The 24,276-nt window shown below is 44.1% G+C and overlaps 1 protein-coding gene and 1 pseudogene across 4 annotated transcripts in view; one reads left to right on the top strand and one right to left on the bottom strand.

Annotated features, from left to right (window-relative positions):
• Positions 1–24,276, top strand: part of RHBDL2 (rhomboid like 2) — a 52,572-nt gene that overhangs the window by 3,236 nt on the left and 25,060 nt on the right. For 3 of the 4 annotated variants that reach the window (XM_024738777.1, XM_024738779.1, XM_024738780.1), the window contains exons 2-3: positions 17,995–18,076; positions 19,568–19,834. In XM_024738777.1, the coding sequence (XP_024594545.1) occupies positions 19,589–19,834 (246 nt within the window). In that variant the 5' untranslated portion in view covers positions 17,995–18,076; positions 19,568–19,588. Of the gene's footprint in view, positions 1–16,728; positions 16,928–17,994; positions 18,077–19,567; positions 19,835–24,276 lie in introns of those variants that run through there. The other variant, XM_024738778.1, reaches the window with a different exon arrangement.
• Positions 23,143–24,221, bottom strand: LOC112395571 (oral cancer-overexpressed protein 1 pseudogene; annotated as a pseudogene).

The following is a 24,276-nucleotide window of genomic DNA, read 5'->3' as shown; positions in this document are numbered from 1 at the left end:
GGGTGGGGGGGGCAGAAGCGGAGCAAGAACCAGGGTTTTCTGAGTGCGGTAATTGTAGTGCTCTTTCTATGACCCCAAACTTCCTCCTTCCTTCCTTCTTCCACTTACTTGATGGTTTATTCAGCAAACACTTAGTAAGCACCTTTAGATGGAGTAAAAAAAAGAAACATTTCCTACCTTCCTGGAGCTTACAGACAACAGATAAACAAACCAGATATTTTTAGATAGTGGTAAGTACTAGAAGTGAGTTAGCAGGGGTATATGATAGCGAATGTGGGGTGGGCGGAGGCCTGCCACTTCAGAGAGGCCCGAAAAGGAGCTCGTCTTGAGGCAGGAGAGAGCTTGGTGTGTGCCTGAGACAGGAAGACGCCCCGTGACTGCAGCACAGAGATGTTGGGGGCGTGGTAGAAGGCTACAAAAAAGACAGGAGCTGGGTCACGCAGCATTTATCAGCCAAGTAAGGATCCTGTATTTATCTTGAAGACAATGGGAAACCGCTGAAGGATTTTTTTTTTTTTCTCGGTACGCGGGCCTCTCACTGTTGCGGCCTCTCCCGCTGCAGAGCACAGGCTCCGGACGCGCAGGCTCAGCGGCCATGGCTCACGGGCCCAGCCGCTCCGCGGCATGTGGGATCTTCCCGGACCAGAGCACGAACCCGTGTCCCCTGCATCGGCAGGCGGACTCTCAACCACTGCGCCACCAGGGAAGCCCCCGCTGAAGGATTTTTAAGCAGAGAGTTGATGTACTCTGATTTATGGTTTGGTTCTGTTTTGGAAGGGGGGCAGGAGCAGAGATGGAGACTAACTGGGAGGCTCTTGCAGGTGAGACCCCTGCAGTCTACTCTGCTGAGGGGTATGAAGATGAACAGTGCTAACGGGAAGGCAGAATGGTCTGGGATGTCAGGTCGTCTTCTAGTTCTGAGGAGCGCTGGTAGCTATTGCTGTATAACAAATCACCATGAAACGTAGTAGCTTCCAGCAACAACCATTTGATTTTGTCATGATTCTGCGGGTCTGGAATTTGAGTTCAGCTGAGCAGTTCTGCTGCATGTGGTGTCAGCTGGGGTCATTCCCTTGGCGGCTGAGCTGGGCTGGAAGGTCCAAGAAGGCTTCACTCATAGGCCTGGCACCCTGGTGCTCTTCTATGTGGCCTCTCTCTCCATGTGAGTAGCTTGGGCTTCCTCAAGGCACGGTGGCCTCAGTGTAGGTTGGCCTTCTTATATGGTGTCAGGCTTCAAAGAGGGAGTATTCTAAGACGAACAAAAGTGGGACTGCAGATCTCTTCAGGCCTGGCCTTGGGAGGTACCCAGCACTACCTCTGCTGTGCATTATCAGTCAAAACCAGTCACAGGACTGGCCCAGATTCAAAGTGGGGAAACAAACCCACCTTTTAGTGGAGGAATGGCAAGTAATATGCTCCATCTCTAATCTGCCACACTGGGCTTCTGGAAACTGAATAACCACAACTACCCTGATGATGTTGACCCACTTTTAAGCCTAAACCACAGTTTCGTAGTCTCGCTCTCTTACCTGCGGTTTTGCTTTCCCCTGGTTTCACTTACCTGAGGTAACCTTGGTTTGAAAATATTAAATGGAAAATTCCAGAAATGAACAATTCAAAAGTTTTAAATTGTGCATTGTTCTGAATAGCTTGATGAAATCTCGAGCTGTCCTGCTCCATCTGGCCCAGGACGTGAATCATCTCTTTGTCCAGTGTCTCCTGCCTGTTCACCTAGTAGCAGTCTCGGTTATCAGTTGAGGTATCGCGGCGCTTATGCTGAAGTCACCCTTATTTACTTAATAATGGCCCCAAAGCGCAAGAGTAGTAATGCTGACAATTTGGATATGCCACAGAGAAGCCATAAAGTGCTTCCCTTAAGTGAAAAGGTGAAAATTCTCGACTTAACAAGGAAAGAAAAATGGGGACTTCCTTGGCAGTCCAGTGGTTAGGACTCTGTGCTTCCACTGCAGGGGCACGAGTTCGATCCCTGGTAGGGGAGCTAAGGTCCCACAAGCTGCGTGGAGTGGCCAAAAAAGTAAATAAGGAAAGAAAAAATATCGTATGCTGAGGTTGCTAAGATCTATGGTAAAAATGAATCTTCTGTCTGTGAAACTGTGAAGAAGGAAAAAGAACTTCGTGCTAGTTTTGCTGTCTCACCTCAAACTGCAAAAGTTATGGCCACAGAGCACGATAAGTGCTTAATTAAGATGGAAAAGGCATTAACTTTGTACAATAAGGTATTTGGAGAGAGACTGCATTCACATAACTTTTATTACAGTATATTGTTTTAATTATTCTATTTTATTATTAGTTATTATATTTAATGTCTAATTTATAAATTAAACTTTATCATAGGTATGTACCTATAGGAAAAAAAACATTGTATGTCTAGGATTTGGTGCTATCCGCAGTTTCAGGCATCCACTGAGGGTCTTGGAATGTATCTCTGTGGATAAGGGGGGACTACTGTATACTGTATTGGAACAATTTACAGTCTTTATTCCCCACTGGATAGGGAGGGCCTGGGGAACAGGAAGTGGTTTTGTTTTTGTTTTTTTCTTTGTGTTTCCAGAGCCTAACATATACAAGGCACTCAGGGTATGTTGTCCAATGAAGTCACACATCACATAAGAGTTCATTGGTTATCAAACCATAGTGTATATGAGAATCCCTTGGGAAGCTGTTAAAGAGACAGGCAGATTCCTGGGCAAGACCCCAGCCCAGAATCCAAATCTCTAGGGCAGGGGGTTTGAGTCTCGGCTGCACATTAAAAAATCCCAGTGCCCAGGCCCTAGCTCCAGAGGCCCTAATTCCACTAATCGGGGTGAGCTCAGATATCAACACTGTTTTACAGTCTCCTCAGACAATTCTGATGTGTATCCAGGGTTAAGAACTACTGCCCTAGGATTAGAACCAGCCATCTTCACCTGACTTCTCCAGAGGATTCTGAGGTAGATGGTGACCAGCTGTCCTTGGTGTGCCCAGGACTATCCTGATTTTAGCACCCTAAGTCCCATATCCCAAGAAATCCCTAGTCCTGTGCAGATCAGCACAGTTGGTCAATATCAGTGGACCGTTGTAGATGAGGCAGTGAAAGCCTTTTTGAAAAATACCTGGAAATATCTAACGAAAGCAATGATTCTGCCTCCTTACTTAAGGCACAGTATCATAATGTTACCAAACAGAGCGAACTCCTTGAATTAAGGAGGGTTGTTGCAGAGCACTGCGCTCTGGTGGGCTAGGTCATTAACCTAGTTACATAGCGTGTCTGTCTTTGGGAATTCTTCCAGACTCTATTCCTTAGTGTACATTAGGCAGCTTTGAAAGCCTGACCACAGTCAATAAGGATGATGTGTTGAGGATAGTATGAGATACAAGATGATGTTTTTGTCTCTACACCAGTACGTATTATTATTACTATTATTCATATTATAATAGAGTACACAAATATATGTAATATCTTAAATAGCTCTGTGGGGTGGCAGTGGGGTATAGTAGAGCAGATCAGGATCTAGCCTCAGAAGAATGGGATTTTGCTCTGGCTTTGCTATGACTAGGTGTGCACTCATGGGCCTCTTTTTGCTTTAGTCGTTCATCTGTAAAATGGGAATAAAAATGGTGTCTTCTTCACAAGGCAGCTGGGAGGCTTCATCAAAATAACATGAGTGGGGCTTCCCTGGTGGCGCAGTGGTTGGGTGTCCGCCTGCCCATGCAGGGGACGCGGGTTCGTGCCCCGGTCCGGGAGGATCCCACATGCCGCGGAATGGCTAGGCCCGTGAGCCATGGCCGCTGAGCCTGCGCGTCCGGAGCCTGTGCTCCGCAACAGAGAGGCCACAACAGTGAGAGGCCCGCGTACAGAAAAAAACCAAAAACAAACAAACAAAAAAACATGAGTGGGACTTCCCTGGCGGTCCAGTGGTTAAGACTTCACTTTCCAACGCAGGAGGTACGGGTTCGATCCCTGGTCAGAGAGCTAGGATCCCACATGCCTCGTGGCCAAAAAACCAAAACATAAAACAGAAGCAATATTGTAACAAATTCGATAAAGACTTTAAAAATGGTCCACATCAAAAAGAAAAATCTTAAAAAACAAACAAACAAACAAGTGATGGGAATTCCCTGGCAGTCCAGTGGTTAGGACTCAGCACTTTCACTGCCTTAGGCCCAAGTTCCATCCCTGGTCAGGGGAACTAAGGTCCTGCAAGCTGCATGGCATGGCCAAAAATTTAAAAAACAAACAAAAAACAAACCAACCAACAAACAAATCCCCACAAGTGAAAGTGGTTCTGTGGGTTGGGAAGGGGAGGTATCGTGATTGTCTTTGAATGGGAGAGACACAAAGAAGTTATTCCACTGAGAGGTCTTGTACATGACCAAGGTCCTGGTGCCCAGCCCCACGCAACCGCAGCCACAGCTGTGGGATTCCCTACCTTAGCTGCCCTCACAATTGAGGGCAAGTGTGCTTTGCTTCAGGAAGAAGGAAAACTTTTGGAAAAGGTGGTTTGTGAAGGCATTTTTTTTCGTTTTTTTTTTTTTCTTTTTTTTGTTTTAAAACCCTTTGCCTATTTGTTTCAAGTGTATCCTCAGAGATGTAGCAAAAAGAAAACAACCACAACCACAAACCTATAAATTTGAAAAGCTGGTTCTTAATTTCTGGAGCTAAAAAAGCACTTTTTCAGGCTATAACCACAGAACGATTGCTGCAGGCCTCTGGGATGGGGCATAATAATGGTTTGCAGTGTGATGAAGGAGGCTGCTAGTTTCTGTGGCCCCTAGGCCAATGTGGCCTCTCCAATTACTAGGTTGCCCAGCAACACCACCAAAAGTCTCCCCATTAGGCCCAGCTGGACAGCAATTGGGTACACCCAGCGCAGTCTGTCGCCCAGCCTCCTGGGCACCCTGGCCACATCAAGGCTGGACTTGGCCTCTGCAAGGGCCTCCCTGGTACCGATGAGCGGGTGGCCAGCTGTTTAAAAAAAACACAATTCAGATGTTTGAAACCTACTTGTTTGAATGCAGCTGGGAAACAGCACAAGTGAATGATCGAAAGCCTCTTCTGCCAAAGAGGAGTTGTCCTAAGATTGGTGCCCTTGGCAGCGCTCTCCTGGGTGAGGTGAAGAAGGGAAGGTGAGCCTAACTTAGTCCTCGGGTTCTCAGAGAATCAAATCCTTTTCCTTTCCTGGACGCCTGTCTCCATCTTGATTCCCTGTGGCAGGAATGGGAGTGGTGGGGATTCCCAGCCCTGCCTGCCAGTTCTTTTGTAGCTCCCATCTGGGAATTCTTAGGGTGTAGTCTGGGCCTGTTTGGGGAGCTGGAAGAAGAAGAGGGAGGTTAGGGAAGAGGGAAGGATGGGATGAAAATAATCAAAATAAATATGCACACTTCTTGAACACTTGTTACCTAGAGATCACGGGGCAGAGCAACACACGGGGTCTTTGGAGTCAGACACCTTCAAAGGCTCCTGTCCTAGCCTTCTCCTCACTAGCTGTATGACCTTGAGCAAGTTACTCTGGAAGCCTGAGGGGGGGGCGGGGAGGGCGTGTGCAGAGGAAAAGTGTGAGGGGAAGTACTTTTCAGTTTAAAGTAACACAAAACTCTTAGTTAAGGTGGTGTATGTGGAATTCCTCTCTCCTTCCCTTCTTCCTTCCAGTATTCTTTTAGATAAACTTCATATTTTGTAACAATTTTAGATTTACATAAAAGTTGCAGAGAGTTTGTTTACCTTTTACTCAGATACTTTTCTGAACACCTGTGCACCAGGAACTTTCTGGGCATGAGGAATACAGCAATAAAACTGTGTCTGCCTTCCGAAGATCACAGAGATTGTGAGATGGAGTGGAACTTGGAGAGCCTTGTCTGTGGTTCTCAAAGGTGCTGAGGCCTCCACTTCACTGGTATAAGTGTCAGAAATTTACTAAATCTATTAAATTAGTTTCTTCAGGACTGGGGCCCAGGAATCTGTATAAAAACAAATGTTGAAAAACAAATGCCTGAGGGGATTCTAAGGCATAGCCAGTGTGGGGAACCGCTGGTCTGGTCCAGAGTGTTCCCTGTGCAGGTGAGAGGACTGTGGCTCAGTGCTGGGAAGAGACTTGCTCCAGGTCACACAGCCAGGAAGTGGCAGAGTGAGACTGAAAAACAGATCCCCTAGTTCTGTGCTGTCCTTACACTGTGTCTCCCAGACACAGAACAAGAAGTGAGTTTAGCTTGCAACAGGAAGACCCCAGATAGAGTTTAGAAGAGTTCCTTGGCTATTCAGGTGTAGTAGTTAGGGTCTTGGTTGCAAGGGATTCTGATTCTGATTCTGGCTGATTCACCAGTAAATGAATTTTATTGAATGCCCACTGGGTAGTAAAGTTTAAAAAATCTATTTCGCTCATCGTACTCACACTTCTGGCACCAAATGTGTGGGTTTTTCACACCATGCAATTCTGACACTGGCTACCCCACAGATTAAGGGCTCAGTCCTATAAGACTGCTCCCTACTTCAGATGCCAACTGCAAGCCTGGGCTTCCGGTGCTTCCGACCAAATATGGCTATAAATTGGGGGTTTCTGTGACCTGCCCTCCGCTTGTGTTCTATAATTTGCCAGAATAGCTCACCGAACTCAGGAGAGGGCATTACCTACTATTATCAGTTTAGTATAAAGATTACAACGCAGGAGCAGCCAAATGGAAGAGGTGCATAGGGCAAGGGGAAGGGATGCAAAGCTTCCGCACCCTCTCTGGGTGCAGCACCTTGATCTGTTCTCCAACCTGGAAGCTCTCCAAACCCATTTGTTTAGGATTTTTATGGAGGTTCCATCACACAGGGATGATTGATTAAATTATTGACCACTGGTCATTAAACTCAATCTCGAGCCCTTTTCCCTATCCCACAAGTGGGGACTGAAAGTTCCAACCCTCTAATCACATGGTTGTTTCCTCTGGTAACCAGGTCCCACCCTCTAAGAATCACTTGATTAGCATAAACTCAGGTACAGTTGAAAAAAACTTACTATGAATAACAAAAGATGCTCCTCTCACCCTTATCACTCAGGAAATTCCAGGGGTTTTAGATCAGTGCCTGGAACTGGGGATGAAGACCGAATATGTATTTCTTAGTATATCATAATATCATGGTAGACTACAAAATCACTGGAAGGAAGCAAAGTTTGGGAAATAAGCAGAAACACACGGAGACCAGGCACCTACAAGTACACCAAAATCACAGAGCCAGGTAGGCAGACAGCCCCCTTGTCGCTGCTGCATGCTCGTCGCTTCAGCCTGCATCACAGACACAGATGGCATTGGATTCTGGGTGCCACACTGACTCCAATGGCAAGGCTGGATGGACACCAGATACCGCGGCCACCGCTTTAAAGTACACTGCTGTAAGAATCTTCCCCATCCCCAGCTCCAGTCCCCCAAATTCTAAGCAAATGCAGCTGATTGTTCAAGCCTAGGTCACATACCTGAGCTCTAGCTGCCTAAGGACCTGGAAAAGTGAGTACTGAGCATTTTTAGCTTTTGTACTGGGAAGTGGTCCCTGCTGCCCACCCAGATTCAGGAGATGAGGAATTCGCCGAGAAAACTGACAAATGACCATTACATGTGTTATCAAAAGAATACAGTGGAAGTGTTATAGAACCAAACCTGGGTTGACTCGCCTACATGCTAAAGTCAATCTACTGATACGAGGTTTTGGTGAAGGAAAGTGCAGTGTTTACTGCAGGGCACCAAGCAAGGAGTCCAGGGCAGCAAGTGCTCAAAACACCTGAATTCCCCGATGAGTTTCAGCTCAACCACTGCGCCACCAGGGAAGCCCAGCAAAGCATTTTTTAAAGGCAAGGTGAGGGAGGCGTGACCCAAGGTATGTGATCAGCTGGTATACAATTCTCTGATGGTGAGGTAACAGGGTGGTATCACAGGAGTTAACATTATCAATCCTTAGGCTCCAGTAGGCCTGGGGACTATGTGGTCACGATCATCAGGTAGTTAACGTCTTCCATTTGGTGGGTGGTTTAGCATCTGCAAAACAGCTCAGGAAATGTGCATCAGATACTATTATCTAGGTACTTCAGAGAGGAGCTAAAGCAGAGGATGTGAGGGAGAGGTCTGTCCCGGGAAGGCCCCATAGGGTCCTGCTTGGTTATGGAAGTCATTGACTTAAAAATTTCTGGCTATAATTTATAACAATTTTGGGAGACACTATGTGGTATTGAAACTGCTAGGTGGCATTTCAGGGGGCTCTGAGGACCTCCAATCCTTTATGTGTCAGTGCATTAAGAATTCAGCGAGAGGCAAAGTGATAGATGAGAAGTGATTTATTAGAATAGGACGCTTGTGATGCTTACAATCGGGCGGGTGAGAAGGTGCCAGAAGAACTTAGTGAGCTACAGTTTTATAATCAAAGGAAAAGTGGGGAGGGGGAAAAGACCACCTTCCTCATTTTTGAGTAGACGTCACACTTCCATCATCAGCTCCTCCTCTATGTTGGGGCGGGGAGTTTTCTTGTCCCTACGTGGTCAAGCCAGGACTGTCATGGCACTATGGAAAAATTATTTCAGGTCTCAGTACAATGAGGGTCTTTCACTTTGACATGTCACCTTTCCATAAATTATTGTTTTTTTATGTGTGCAGAGAGCATGTCCTAAGGGTCGTTAACTTACTGAGCTCACTGGACAGGATGTGGGTCTCATGCCACCATTGTGTTATTGTTTGGGGGCATGTCTCATGCTTCTGTAGCATGATTTCGCTGCTAAGCAAACCTGCTTTCTTGAGTGATCATTAACTTACAAGGGTCTCCCATAATTTTTTCTTTACTTACAATCCTCTGGTGGAAATAACTATTTATCTACTTTGTCCCTTTACTCTGTCCATATCAGTATATAGTGAATGAGGGCACCTAAAAGGTCTTTGGAAAAATCCCTTGCCAATGTCGAGTCTCCTGGGTAAATCTTTTTTTTTGGTCACACCACGTGGCATGCAGGATCTTAGTTCCCCCACCAGGGACCGAACCCACGCCCCCTGCGGTGGAAGAGCAGAGTCTTAACCACTGGACTGCCAGGGGAGTCCTAAATCTTCTTATGGAAATCTCTTCTTCTACAGATTTTTTTTTTTTAAAGGCAGATGATTGTTCTGGATAAATGAGCACAGCCTGCTCTTTCCAATCCTTGGCCAACACACTGGCTACATGACTCGTAACACGAGCAATGCTTATACCAGGTAGGATCAGGAAGTAGGAAAGTTCTTTCCACTTTTCCTCTTCTTAAGAATAATTGGTAACTTGAAGGGAAGGTCTTTGGTTCTTGAACATCTCCATTTTTAACCAGAAGGCTATGAGTCTTTCCTACTCTTCCAACATTCTTTTTAACAATCCACCCCCAGTTGTTCCCTAAGGGTAATATAAGAACATTTCACAGCAGGGCCACCCACTTTTGATCTGAATGTGTGTGTGTGTGTGTGTGTGTGCGTGTGCGTGTGTATTTCAACAAAGAGTTGGCAGCCACTTCCTGCAGATAAGAGGTAGGAGCTGAGGCATAATATCAAGTCAACATTAAAGAAAGCTCAAGAAACCTGCATGATCTTTGCTTAGTGAGTAAGAAAGCAGAGTCAGTGTAGGAAACAATTTCACTCAATGAGTAACACTGTGATGAGAGTAACCAAGGAAATAATTTGATAGCTGTGGATGCTTTTATATCTCTGTGAGACTGTAATGTGTTGTAATCATTGCTGGCTTGTTTTTGAGGCTCTTGTGCTGTCAGACTGAGCCTCTGAAAATTCTGGTAATCTAGAAAATTCAGATATTCTATCCCAACTATGACCTATAGAACCCATGGAGTATACAGGCCACACCTACACAATTAATGACATGATCTTAGATTAGACTTGCTTTGTGAGGCCCGAGGGAGGGAAACCTTGGACCCAGGAGCAGAAGGGCTGGTGAGCAGATTTCAGCACAGTGTAAGGATGAACTACCTCAGAAGTAGAACTATCAGAAAATACAACAAGCCAATTAAAGTACGTTCAGGTTCTTTGTAATTTTTCACTACTCTGAATAGTTCTGCACTGGACATCTTTGAAAGATAGCCTTGAGTACTCGCTCAAGTACATTTGTAGCATAGATTTCTAGGAGTAGAAAAGTTCTGTTGAAAGGTATATGCGTTTCATATTTTATAGATGCTGCCCAATTGCCTTGTGAAAAGGCTGCGTGAATTTATACCTCATAAACTGCACCCATTTCCACACAGCCTTGTAAGCATGAATCAGTCTTTTTCATTGTTGCCAATCTGGTCAGTAATGTTTCCAATGTGGTGAATTGTGCTCAGAAACTCAGGTGTGGATGCAGAAGATAGACAGGAATGGCAGGGACGGGGAATGTCAGACTAGAAGCAGCACCTGTGAGCATCAAGCACAAGATGCTGGAGATGAGATGAACCAGAGAGGGGCCTCTGTCCTCAAGGAACAGGCACCCAGACAGGTACAGAAGTCAGAGTGTGACAGTGTCTGACCGAGAAGAGAGGTCAAAACAAAATGCCACCATCACTACCAACATGTTCATCTGTTTCTGGAATCTACAATAGGTAGGTCTAGATGTCAGATCCCTTTACTGCACGTGCCAAGGAAGAAAGCAGACACACAGTGAGTCTTAGCTAAACTGAATGGGTCAGATACCTTTGCAGCACAGGAAACATATTTCACTAAAATATCTAGAATGATGGGCTTGAAGTCGTAACATTTCTGGAAATTTTGAAATCTGGAAAAAAGAAAAATTGCGGGGAAATGTAAGCCTTGTTTCTCTAGCTCCTTTTATAGATATAAAGCTGTGTTATTCACAATGTGGAACTCTCCTCATGAAATGATCATGTATGATATTTAAATTTACAATAGGGCTTATTAACACAATGTTAATCACTCCTAATTGAACTTATTTTTTAAAGTGCCTTAATATTTGTGTTTAAGAGCTGCTGATCTTAAATCCATACTCGTTTTGCCATTTATGAGACATGAAAGAAACTATAAATAATCATCAATATGCAACGATAATTAATAAAATCGTTATCTTTACAGACTTAATGTCTGACCCTGGGAAGCTGGGTGAGTGGGAGGTAAGAAGCCTTTATTTTCAGCAAAGTTACTGGGTAAAAATAAATAAAAGGGAAATTCTCTTCTTCCCTAAATTTATTAGATATAACCTATTGTAATGTGGGACCTTGCCTAATGGAATACATTTGAAAATGAATTGTGACCTGATTCCTAGTAACTTGCAGTGTGAAAATAGACCCCAGACTCAGCCCCTTCCCTTCCATCTGTCCATCCATCCACACACCCACTCATCCATCCATCCATAGCCAGTAATAACTAACAATTATGGAGTGTTTACTATGTGCCAGAAACTGTTCTAAGTGCTTTACATGCATTGTCTCAAATAATTTCCCCCATAATGCTATGAGGTAAGTGCTATCATGATCCCGACTTTAAAATGGGATCTGAAGATTTTCCAATAAATTAAACATAAAATTACCATATGACCCAGCGATTCCACTCTTAGGTATATATTCAAAAGAATTGAAAACAGGTATTCAAATAAAACCTTGTATGGGAATGTTCATAGCAGCTCTATTCACAGTAGCCAAAAGGTGGAAACGATCCAAATGCCCTTCAACAGATGAATGGATAAACAATATGGTTTTGTTAGTATATCTATCTATACAATGCAATATTATTCAGCCATAAAAAGGAATGATGTACTGATACATGCTACAACACAGATGAACCTTGAAGACTTTTCTAAGTAAAAGAAGCCAGACTCAAAAGGCCACATATTTTATGATTCCATTTATATGAAATATCTAAAATAGGTAAATCCATAGAGACAGAAAGTAAATTAGTGGGTGCCAGCGGCTGGAGGGAGGGGGCAATGGGGAGTGACTGCTTAATGGGTATGGGGGTTTTGTCTGGGGTGATGAAAAAGTTCTGGAACTACATAGTCGTGATGGTTGCACAACACTGCAAATGTATTTAACGTTACCGATTGTACACTTTTAAATGGTTAATTTTATGTTTATTTTATCACAAGTCTTAAAAAATGTAATTTGAGGCTCAGAGAATTTAAGTGACTTACTTAAGGTTACTTTACAGCGGATAGGTTGTAGAGCTGTGGTTTAATCCCAGTCATCCGGCTCTATGGCTCATGACTTAAAAAAAAAATTCCAGTGAAAAACTTTATTTTGGGCCATTTAGGAAGTTCAGATACACTGGACTGAGCTGAAAATATCAGTAGCATTGGATACCATTGATTAAGCCCATGCTGGTGACAAACAGTATGTTCTATCTAGTCTTCACAGTGACCTTGAAAAGTTAATATTATCGTTTAGTTTGTGTGTGTTTGTGTGTGTGGTAAAATATACGTGACATAAAATTTACCCTTTTTTACCGTTCTTAAGTGTAAAATTCATGGCATTCACTGCATTTACACTGTTACCCATCTCCAGAACTTTTTCGTCTTCCCAAACTGAAACTCTGTATAGTACCGATGAAACATATAAATCCCCATTCCCCCCCCATTCTATGGCTCATAGTCCCAGGTCCAGGGCTATTGTCTGGGGTTGCACATAAAAATAAGACATGACCACTTTCCAGGTCTGTCTAGCCTGTGTACCTGCCCTCTAGTGACCTTGACACTGTCTTTCTCCACCACGTTAGAGAAGTCCAGTTGCAGGACGACAGAGTCGTTGAAGTGTGCAGAGGATCCTCTGTGACCTGTGGCTGGGGAGCGGGAGAAGGAAGCCAGGGGATGGAATATGGTTGGGATGAAAGGCAGGGATGAAGGGATTGCAACAGGAAGCTCTGTTAGGAAGGGTGAAGATGAGAATTGGGAAGATACTGCTTGTCTTCTTTCTTCCCGGATTGTTCGGAGGAGTACGTGAGAATTTGCATGAGGATGTGCTTTGAAGAGACTGGGGTGCTCTGCACGCTTCCTTAGGACTCACATCATGACTGAAGTGGACTTTTAAGGGCATAACTCAGCAGAGCAGTTTCAGTGGGGGATGCAGATGATAAGATGTTTAGTGGATACAAACTCCTCCTTCAAGACACCAGGCCACAAGGGGAGGGAAGAAATAGTACAGTGGTTGAGACTTCAGGGTCCAGCAAAGGTCTCATAGATATGACTTTGTTTTTATTATATCTTATTTTTTTTAAGTTTAAGGTGTACAGCATAATGATTTGACTTACATACATCACGAAATGATTATTACCACAGTAGGTTTAGTGAACATCTGTCATCTCATATAGACACAACATTAAAGAAATAGAAACAATTATTTTTCCTTGTGATGAGAACTTGGGATTTACCATCTTAACAACTTTCATTTGTAATGTACAGCAGTGTTCATTATCTTTATCATGTTGTACATTACATCCCTAGTACTGTTATCTTATAACTAGGAGTTTGTACCCTTTGACTACCTTCATCTAATTCCCCCTCCCACCCACCCCTTTGATAACCACAAATCTGATCTCTTTTTGTATGAGTTTGTTTTCGAAGCATAATTGACCTACAACACTGTTAGTTCCTGGTGTACAACACAGGGATTCGTTATTTCTGTACATTTCAAAATGATCACCATGAAAAGTCTAGTTGTCATCTGTCACCATTATTCCTAGTATTTATTTATCTTATAACTGGAAGTTTGTACCTTTTGACCACCTTCATCCAATCTCCCATCCACCCACCCCCTGCCTCTGGTAGCCACAAATCTGATCTCTTTTTGTATGAGTTTGTTTTCGAAGCATAATTGACCTACAACACTGTTAGTTCCTGGTGTACAACACAGGGATTCGTTATTTCTGTACATTTCAAAATGATCACCATGAAAAGTCTAGTTGTCATCTGTCACCATACAAAGCTATTACATAATTATTGACTGTATTCCCCACACTGTACATTTCATATCTGTGACATTTATTTTGAAACTGAAAGTTTGTACCTCTTACTCTCCCACCTTTTTCTCACCTCCTCCCACCACCATCCCTCTGGCAACCACCTGTTTGTTCTCTGTATCTATGACTCTGTTTCTGTTTGGTTGTGTTTGTTCATTTGTTTTGTTTTTTATTTTACTTTTTACTTTTAATTAATTAATTTATTTATTTAGCTTGTGCTGGGTCTTAGTTGCGGCATGAGGGATCTTTAGTTGCGGCATGTGGACTCTTAGCTGTGGCATGCATGTGGGATCCAGTTCCCCAACCAGGGACTGAACCTGGGTCTGCTGCACTGGGAGCTTGGAGCCTTACCCACTGGACCACCAGGGAAGTCCCTGTTTTGATTTTTAGATTACACATATAAGTGAAATCATACAGTATTTGTCTTTCTCTATCTGATTCCTTTCTTTTAGCATAATACCCTCTAGGTCCATCCATGTTGCTGCAAATGGCAAAATTTTTTTTTTTTTTTAATGGCAAGATTTTTTTTTTTTTTTAATGGCAAGATTTTTTTTTTTTTTTAATGGCAAGATTTTTTTTTTTTTTTAATGGCACGATTTTATTCTTTTTCACGGCTGAGAAATATTCCTGTGTGTGTGTGTATGCACACACACACACCACATCTTCTTTATCCGCTCATCTATTGATGGGCACTTAGGTTGCTTCCATATCTTGGCTGTTGTATATGATGCTGCAATGAACATAGGGGGGCATATGTTCTAGTGTTTTCGTTCTCTTTGGATAAATGCCCAGAAGTGGAATTGCTGGTTCATATGGTAGTTCTATTTTTAATTTTTTGAGGAACCTCCATACTGTTTTCCATAGTGGCTGCACCAATTTACATTTCTACCAACAGTGCATGAGGGTTCTCTTCTCCACATTCTGGCCAACACTTGTTATGTTGACTTTTTGATAACAGCCATTCTGAAAGGTGTGAAGTGATTCGCAATTGTAGTTTTCTTGGTGGGGGGGTGGGCCCACACCTTACTGCTTGTGGGATCTTAGTTCCCATACCAGGGCTTGAACCCTCAGCCACGTCAGTGAAAGTGTGGAGTCCTAACCACTGGACTGCCAGGAAATGTCCCTCATTGTGGTTTTGATTGCCTTTCCCTGATGGTTAGTGGTGTTGAGCATCTTTTCATGTGCCTGTTGACCATCTGTATGTCTTTGGAAAAACGTCTATTCAGGTCCTCTGGCCATTTTTCTTTTCTTTTTTTTGAATTTTATTTTATTGATTTTTTTATACAGCAGGTTCTTATTAGTCATCCATTTTATACATATTAGTGTATATACGTAAATCCCAGTCTCCCAATTCATCCCACCACCACCACCACCCCCAGCCCTTCCATTTTTCACCATTGAGAATGATGTTTGCTGTGGGTTTGTCATATTTGGCCTTTCTTATGTTGAGATAGGTTCCCTCTATTTCTACTTTCTGGAGAATTTTTATCATAAATGGATGTTGACTTTTGTCAAAAGTTTTTCTGCATCTATTGAGATGATCATATGGTTTTTCTTCTTCAATTTGTTAATATGGTGTATCACACTGTTTGATTTGTGTATATTGATGAATCCTTGCATCCCTGGGATAAATCCCACTTGATCATGGTGTATGCTCCTTTTAATGTGTTGTTGGATTCTGTTTGCTAGTATTTGTTGAGGATTTTTGTATCTATATTCATGAGTGATATTGGTCTGTAATTTTCTTTTTTTGTAGTATCTTTGTCTGCTTTTGGTATCAGGGTGATGGTGGCCTCATAGAATGAGTTTGGGAGTGTTCCTTCCTCTGCAACTTTTTGGAAGAGTTTGAGAAGGATGGTGTTAGCTCCTCTCTAAATGTTTTATAGAATTTGCCTGTGAAGCCATCTTGTCTTGGACTTTTGTTTGTTGGAAGATTTTTTCCATCACAGCTTCAATTTCATTACTTGTGATTGGTCTGTTTATATTTTCTGTTGCTTCCTGGTTCAGTCTTGGAAGGTTATACCTTTCTAAGAATTTGTCCATTTCTTCCAGGTTGTCCAATTTAGTGGCATAGAGTTGTTTGTAGTAGTCTCTTAGGATGCTTTGTATTCCTGCGGTGTCTGTTGTAACTTCTCCGTTTTCATTTCTAATTTTATTTTTATTTTAATTTTTATTTATTTATTTATCTGCAGTACACAGGCCTCTCAACGCTGTGGCCCCTCCCGCCGCGGAGCACAGGCTCCGGATGTGCAGGCCCAGCGGCCGTGGCTCACGGGCCCAGCTGCTCCACGGCACGCGGGATCCTCCCGGACCGGGGCACGAACCCACGTCCCCCGCATCAGCAGGCAGACTCCCAACCACCGCGCCACCAGGGAAGCCTTCTAATTTTATTGATTTGAGTCTGCTCCCTCCTTTTCTTGATGAGTTTGGCTAATGGTTTATGAATTTTGTTTATCTTCTCAAAGAAACAGCTTTTAGTTTTATTGATCTTTGTTATTGTTTTCTTTGTTTTTATTTCATTTCTTTCTGCTCTGTTCTGGGGTTTTATCTTGTTCCTTCATCTGGTACATAGTCCTCTGCCTTTTCATCTTGTCTATCTTTCTGTGAATGTGGTTTTTGTTCCACAGGCTGCAGGATTGTCCTTCTTCTTGCTTCTGCTGTCTGCTCTCTGGTGGCTGAGGCTATCTAAGAGGCTTGTGAAAGCTTCCTGATGGGAGGGACTGATGGTGGGTATAGCTGGGTGTTACTCTGGTGGGCCGAACTCAGTAAAACTTTAATCTGCTTGTCTGCTGATGGGTGGGGCAGGGTTCCCTCCCTGTTGGTTGTTTGGCCTGAGGCAACCCAGCACTGGAACGTACCAGGCTCTTTGGTTGGGCTAATGGAGGACTCTGGGAGGGCTCATGCCAAGGAGTACTTCCCAGAACTTCTGCTGCCAGTGTCCTTGTCCTCATGGTGAGACACAGCCACCCGTGCCTCTGCAGGGACCCTCCAACACTAGCAGGTAGGTCTGGTTCAGTCTCCTATGGGGTCACTGCTCCTTCCCCTGGGTCCTAATATGCACCCTACTTTGTGTGTGCCCTCCAAGAGTGGCGTCTCTGTTTCCCCCAGTCCTGTCTAATTCCTGTAATCAAATCCCACTAGCTGTCAAGGTCTGATGCTCCAGGAATTCCTCCCCCCTGTTGCCAGATCCCCAGGTTGGGAAGCCTGATGTGGGGCTCAGAACCTTCACTCCAGCGGGTGGACTTCTGTGGTATAAGTGTTCTCCAGTTTGTGAGTCACCCACCCAGCAGTTACGGGCTTTGACTTTATTGTGATTGCGCCCCTCCTACCGTCTCACTGTGGCTTCTCCTTTGTCTTTGGATGTGGGGTATCTTTTTTGGTGAGTTCCAGTGTCTTCCTGTCAATGATTGTTCAGCAGTCAGTTTTGATTCCCGTGCTCTCGCAAGAGGGAGTGAGAGCATGTCCTTCTACTCTGCCATCTTGAACCAGTCTCTCCCTATGGCCGTTTTTCAATTGGCTTGTTTGTTTTCTTGATGTTGAATTGTATGAGTTCTTCGTATATTTTGGATATCAACCCCTTGTCGGATATATCATTTGAAAACATCTTTTTGCATTCAGTGGGTGGCTTTTCCTTTGTTGATAGTTTTCTTTGCTGTGGAGAAGCTTTTTAGTTCGATGTAGTCTCGTTTGTTTATTTTTGCTTTTGTTTACCTTGCCTGGGAGACATATCCAAAAAAATATTGCGAAGACTGATATTAAATAGTAGACTGCCTGCGTTTTCTTCTAGAAGTTTTATGGTTTCAGGTCTTACATTTTAGTCTTTAGTCCATTTTGAGTTTATTTTTGTATGTGGTGTGAGGACATCTTTTCCCCATTGTATATTCTTGCCTCCTTTGTTGTAGATTAATTGCCTGTATAAGTATGAGTTCATTTCTGGGCTCTCTATTCAGTTCCATTGCTCTACGTGTCTGTTTCTGTGCCAGTACCATATTGTTTTGATTAATGTGGCTTTTTATATAGTTTGAAATCAGAGAGTGTGATACCTCCTGTTTTGTTTTTCTTTTTTAGGATTGTTTTGGCTGGATTACTTGTGAAACTAATAAAGCATAATCTTCAGACTTCTACTTGCATGGGCTCCTTCTAAAGCAGTGTATGTACATTTATAATTTTTTTATTTTGTAATTTTAATTTTATATTATTTTTTCCAAAGAACCCCCCCTCCCTAATTGTTTAAGCTTCAGGGTACACAAAATCTGTACCTACTCCTGCATAGAGGGCAAAAATCTAGAGAAATCCTATCATGCAGATATAATCATGGTTAATTCTCCAGATGTTTTCCTGTGTAACAATATATTACTTTTTACAAAAATTGGATTGTACTCTATGTAGTATCTGGCAACATTATTTTTTTCCCTTAATATATTTGAGCCTCCCCCACCCCTTTTTTTGACCTGAAAACATTTGATTGAAAGATTTAAATAGTTCAACCAGAAGTGAAATATAACAGAACTAAACCAAAAGGAGAAGGACCGTACAGCTAGCACCATGACACAGGGAAAGGAAAGAGTATGGAGAGCAGGCCTCACTGTTATAGACATGCTGCCTCAGTAACCTATGTATCTGCTTGGTATCACCTAGCACAGCTGTAACTGTACAATTATTTGTGTAATTTTTATTGACCTCAGCCTCCTGCATGACATTTTATACACTTTGGGATAGGGATGGTGGCCTGATACAGAGTAGGTGTTCAACAGGTATCTGTTGAATAAATCCTTGAGTGTTTGGATATTGAGGATTGAGTTCAAGGGAATACTGGATGTGGAAATTAGTAGGAACTCAGCCAAGAGTGTCAGATGTCAGAGAATTGTTGGGAAGATGTGTTTTAGCAAGGGTGTTAATGTTGTATCTGGAGAACCAGTAAGGAAGGGTCTACTTAACTCCCAAGTGCTACAGAATGGGTAAGGTGGCATTTTAGAAAGGACACTGATAATTTAAAAGGAGAAGATGTGGGTTTAAATCATTTTTGAGGGGGGAATGGGAAGCGAAGTTTTTAACCTATAATGGGGCCCCTAGCATAGTACCTGATATATAGTCAATGCTCAGTAAATCATTTTTGATTCTGAATCAGAAACTAGAGATCTGTGTTTGGCCTGGGAGCAGAAGCAAGATGAAACTAAGAAGGGAAAGGAGATTATTTACTTAAGCTGGACAAAACTGAGTTGAGTTATGCAGTGAGTGTGGTTTGGGCTCTGAGATACTTCACCTCGTGGCAAAGCTACTTCTTACAGTAGTGGTTGCTTTGAGAGTCAGTGGCAGAGGGGAAGGAATTGGTATATGAAGTAGAGTTGCCATCCCAAATTTCCAGTCCATCCTTTGGATGGTGTCAATAGGTGAATCCATAAATGACTTCTGGGGAGTCCTCTCCCTCAACTGGGGAGACTCTGGTACTTTTTCACCATTACACACTGGTGACGAGGGTATGGATATTATGTATATTTGGGCACCAGATCTTCAGCTGCCTTCTATTAACACACAGGAAAGACATTGGAAACCAATGGTTGTGCCAGAGAGCCCAGGAAAGAGCCATGGCCCAAACACTATAGGGTCATCTGTTTTTCCCTGACATTCATGTCCCTTTCAGGTGGAGGGTGGACCCAGGATAATGGCTGCTGCTCATAATTTGGAAATGGAAGAGGATGTGAATCTGAATAGGGATAGAGAGATGAAAGAAATGCTGGAAGAGGAGAAAATGAGAGAGGACAGGGCAGGTAAAGATCCCTTCAGGCTTAAAAAGGTCCACAGGATTGTCTCAAAATGGATGCTTCCTGAACCAGTGCGAAGAACATATCTGGAAAGAGCTAACTGCCTCCCACCCCCTGTGTTCATCATCTCCATCAGCATTGCTGAGGTAAGCATTCGGGGTGGTGGGCACTGGTGCAAGGACCTCTGGGGGGTTGCACACACACTGCGGCTTTAGATCACGTCTAGATAAGAGACTGGAAAACGTAAGAGGAGAGCTTGGCGATGGCAAGTACAGCACACACAGAACTCGACCTCACCCTCTCCAGAGTTCCCTTCCCAGGTTTTTCTTATGTTCCCAGTCACTTTTAGGGAAGGATTGAGTTTTATTTTTCAAACAACTCCCCTGCCCAGCAGTGACCACAGTTTTAGTGGTTTCGTTTCATTTTAGTTTGTGGGGACTTTAGAAATCAAATAATTTTGGGGTTGCAAATTGGTTTGATCTCATGAACCAACTTTGATTGATTGGTAAGGTCTATCAGGAGCCATATATTTAGAAGAATTATAAGTTGCCTCCAGATTTCAGTAGGAAAAAAATGGGATCCTGTAATGATGTCTACTATGGGCAGCATGTAGTGGGCTTCAGACTCTGGTCTAGTCAGCCCTTTTGTTTTCCAGAAAAGAGTGCAAGGCCTAGAGACGTGGGGTGATTTGCCCAAGGCCACATACTTAGTTATTTGGCCAGGACTGGGCTTCTCCTGAGCCTTATCTCACCCAGCTTTTTCTCCCACACCATGATGCCTCATAAAGGAATTGACAGAGGATGGCTGCCTGTGGGGTGTGACTTTAGGGCCATTAGGAAGTCCTCCTCTTAATTCCCACTGATGTTTCAACTTCCTTATCAGGGACTGTATTAGTCAGGATTCTTTAAAGAAGCAGAACCAATAGGATGTATACACCCTTACACACACACACACACATTATCTATCTATGTATCCATCATCTATCTACATACACATGTATATGGAGAGAGAGAGATTGATTTATTTTAAGGAATTGGCTCATGTAATTGTGGAGGCTTGGCAAGTTTAAAATCTACAGGGTAGGCCAGGACTGGAGACCTGGGGGTAAGACTTATAGTTGAAGGCCAAAGGCCATTTTTTAAAAAAAATTATTTTATTTATTTAATTAATTTTTTGGGTTGCGTTGGGTCTTAGTTGTGGCATGCAAGGTCTTTTTTTTTGTTGCACCTTGCGGGCTTCTCTCTAGTTGTGGCGCACGGGCTTAGTTGCCCCACGGCATGTGGGATCTTAGTTCCCCACCCAGGGATCAAACCCGCGTCCCCTGCATTGGAAGGTGGATTCTTTACCACTGGACCACCAGAGAATTTCCTAATTAAAAATTTTTAAACAAATTTGGGAATTCCCTCGCAGTCCAGTGGTTAGGACTCAACGCTTTCACTGCCAGGGGCCCGGGTTTGATCCCTGGTTGGGGAACTAAGATCCGACAAGCCATGTGGCATGGCCAAAAAAAAAAAAAAATCTTTTTTAAAGCAAATTTTTTATTTTGGAATAATTTTAGCTTTACAGAAAATTTGCAGAGATAGTACAGAGAGTTCCTGTATACCCCTCACACAATTTCTCCCATTACTAATATCTTATATTTCCATAGTACATTTGTCAAAACTAAGAAACTCATATTAGTATATTAGTATTAACTAAACTACAGGCTTAATTTGGCCTTTTCCAATTTTTCCATTAGTGTCCTCTTTCTGTCCCTCTTGTACCCTCGAACCCAGGGTATCATGCTGCATTTAATTTTCACATTCCCCCCAGTTTACTCTGATCTGTGACAGTGTCTCAGTCCTTTTTTTGTTTTTTTTTGCTTTAAAATATGCTGTTTATTTTTTCTCCAACTATAAAAGTAATACATTGTCCAAACAGATAGTTTAGAAAACACAAAAATCCACCCAGGAAAATGACAACAAAAGCCCTTTCATTCCACCAGCCAGAGATGAGCGCTGCTGGTGTCTGTACAAAGGCACATCTGAGGCCGTGCGCCCGGTCCTGGGCTCCGCAGAACTGAGGTTGGGACTGCAGGCCATGAACTTACAGTGAGACACACATAAGAAAGCCAAGCACGATAAAGGCGGAGTCTTGTCCTCCAACAACTAGAAGCCGTTTCTTCCTCCTCAGCACATGGTGAGGGCCAGCGTCCAAGGCCCCGCAGAGTTCCCCCAGCAGCTGCCAGGGGAGCACAGTCTACCCAGACGCTCTGGAATGATTTTGAAATCTGGAGCAGATTCACGGCTACCCGTGTGCTAATTTCACTCATGGCTTCCAAATCTGCTCCCTGGGCCAGTAGCGGGTGGGAAGAGGGCTCTGGCCGGGATGCCCGAGGGGCCTGGACACGGGCCATCACTTGCAGAGAAATGCCCGGGAGCCACGCATCTCACGGGGGACTGGCCTGCCAGGACCTCACCACGTATAGACGATGCCTTTAAGTCCGGGCAGAAGACAGAGAACTCACACTAAAAGGAAGGCTGCAGTAAGGCTCCAAAGTTTCTGCACATAGGGCGGTGGCCTTAAAATCCCCTCCCCTTGACCATTTTTGATGCTGCAGAGCCCCATCCACCCAGGGACACAGGAAGAGCATGTCTGGGCTCCCTGGGGACAGGGCTGGCCTTTCCTCCTCTCAGCCAGACTCCCACGTCCATGGCCACAGGCGACGCCCCAGGGCTCCACGGGGCACAGCGGGGATCTGCGGGCAGGGACCCTGAGCCTGTGGGTGCGACCGCGGGTTCCAGAGCGGGCACTAGGAGATGGGGGTTGGATTCCCAACTCTGCCGCCCACTGCCCTTGGACCAGGCAGTCCGTTGGGCCTCCGTTTCCTCGACTATAAAACAGGAATAATGCCTACCTCATGGGCTACTGAAGGGACTAAATAAAACATGAGAAGCAGGTCACAGCACTGGCCCATCTCAAGGGTCAATAAATATCACAGTACCCATCACTCTTTCCCATTAACCTGCTTCGTGTCAACCCTGTGGCTCTCATTTTTTAAAAAAACTGTCCCTCTGAGCACTGACCAAAGCCCGGGGGGGTTAAATGGGAGGTTTATCCTATCCAGAGCCAACCTGAGTCTATATCCAGCCAGGCCTGCCAGGTGGCGAGAACCCATGAGCCAACGGCCTGGATCCTGGATCAGAGACAGCAGCCCGGCGAGGGCTCTGCCAGGGCTGCGTTCAGACTGGAGAGCAGACAGGACCCAACAAAGGATGGGCTTGTGCGGAGGGGCCCTGTGGGGGGCACCGAGGTGATGCAGGCAGACCTCAGGGGAAGGAAGCCCTTTCACTGGCCAAGCTGGAACCCTCCCTGCAAAACAATGAATCCCCCATCATTGTTTTGCCTTTAATCATATTTTAAACACTTAACATACGAACATCTGTTCCTCGACGCTTTGTCTGTTCGTCTGTTATCAAAATGAAAGTCCAGAACCTTCTGTGCTAATTTTAAAGTTCGGCTGAACGTTTAATAATGAACAAAGCTGCTTAAATTTCCCTCTAATTTTGTCTAAGTCTTCGTGAAGTTTATCATAAGTAGGGTCATCATAAGGGAATTTCTGAATCATTGCAATCAACGATTCTAAGACCTTCATCTATTTGCTGTCTTTCTCAGTGGAGCAACCGTGCAGGAGACATTTCCAAGCAAAAGCGAAACCTTGGTAGCACCTGATTTCAGATCCGATTTTAGCTCCATGAAATGTGCCATGCTGCCTTCCTTCAATCATACCCAAACTACTTCCTTCTTCATAGCCTTCCTGATACCCTTCCCCGTGAAACCTCTCATCCGCCATCACGATGGCGTCGAATGCGTTCTGACTCCCGGCTGTGGCGGCAGCCGTCCCGCCCCTGCCCCTGCCCTTACCCCTCACCCCTCGTAAGGGCAGACCTTACGAGGTCTGCCGCCGCAGACCCGCGAGGCTCGTGCACGGACGCACCACTCCTGGGGAGGCGAAGTCCACTTCCCGGTTTCAGTCTTTGCTTTCCATGGCTTTGATAGTCTTGAGGAGTACTGGCCGGGTATCCTGTAGAATGTCACCCAGTCTGGGATGTCTGATGTTTTTCTCGTGATTAGACTGAAGTTATGGGTTTGAGGAAGGAAGACCACAGAAGTGAAGTACCCTTCTCATCAGATCACGTCAGGTAGCAGAGGACAGGGGACATCCACACGACATCCCTGTGACGTTCACCTTCATCACTTGGCTAAGGTCATATTTGCCAGGCTTCTCCACTGCAAAGTTACTATTTTTCCCTTTCCCTCCTCTATTCTTCAGAAGCCAGCAGTGACTTAATTTCACATTAAGTTGTAAATGAACGACCAAATAGTGAGTGTGGGAAGATGAGGGCAGTGGGTATTTAAGACGGGAAAGTGGGTTCGAAAGATTCTTCTTTGCAGTTTGGTCTACAGCTGCTCCTGATCGCTGGAGGAAGTGCCCACAGTTTTATGGTCAGATATATGGCAGGGAATTGAATTCCTGTCATCTTCTGAGCACATGCTAGAGAGTGGCCCTCTTGAGAGCTAATTGTTTGAAACAGAGGTAGTGCCCGTG

This window comes from Neophocaena asiaeorientalis, unplaced genomic scaffold (assembly GCF_003031525.2).
Source record: "Neophocaena asiaeorientalis asiaeorientalis breed wild unplaced genomic scaffold, Neophocaena_asiaeorientalis_V1.1 scaffold106, whole genome shotgun sequence".
Classification (NCBI taxonomy): Eukaryota; Metazoa; Chordata; class Mammalia; order Artiodactyla; family Phocoenidae; genus Neophocaena; species Neophocaena asiaeorientalis.
Note: the sequence above shows the minus strand (reverse complement) of the source record. Positions and strands in the feature narration are given on the sequence as shown.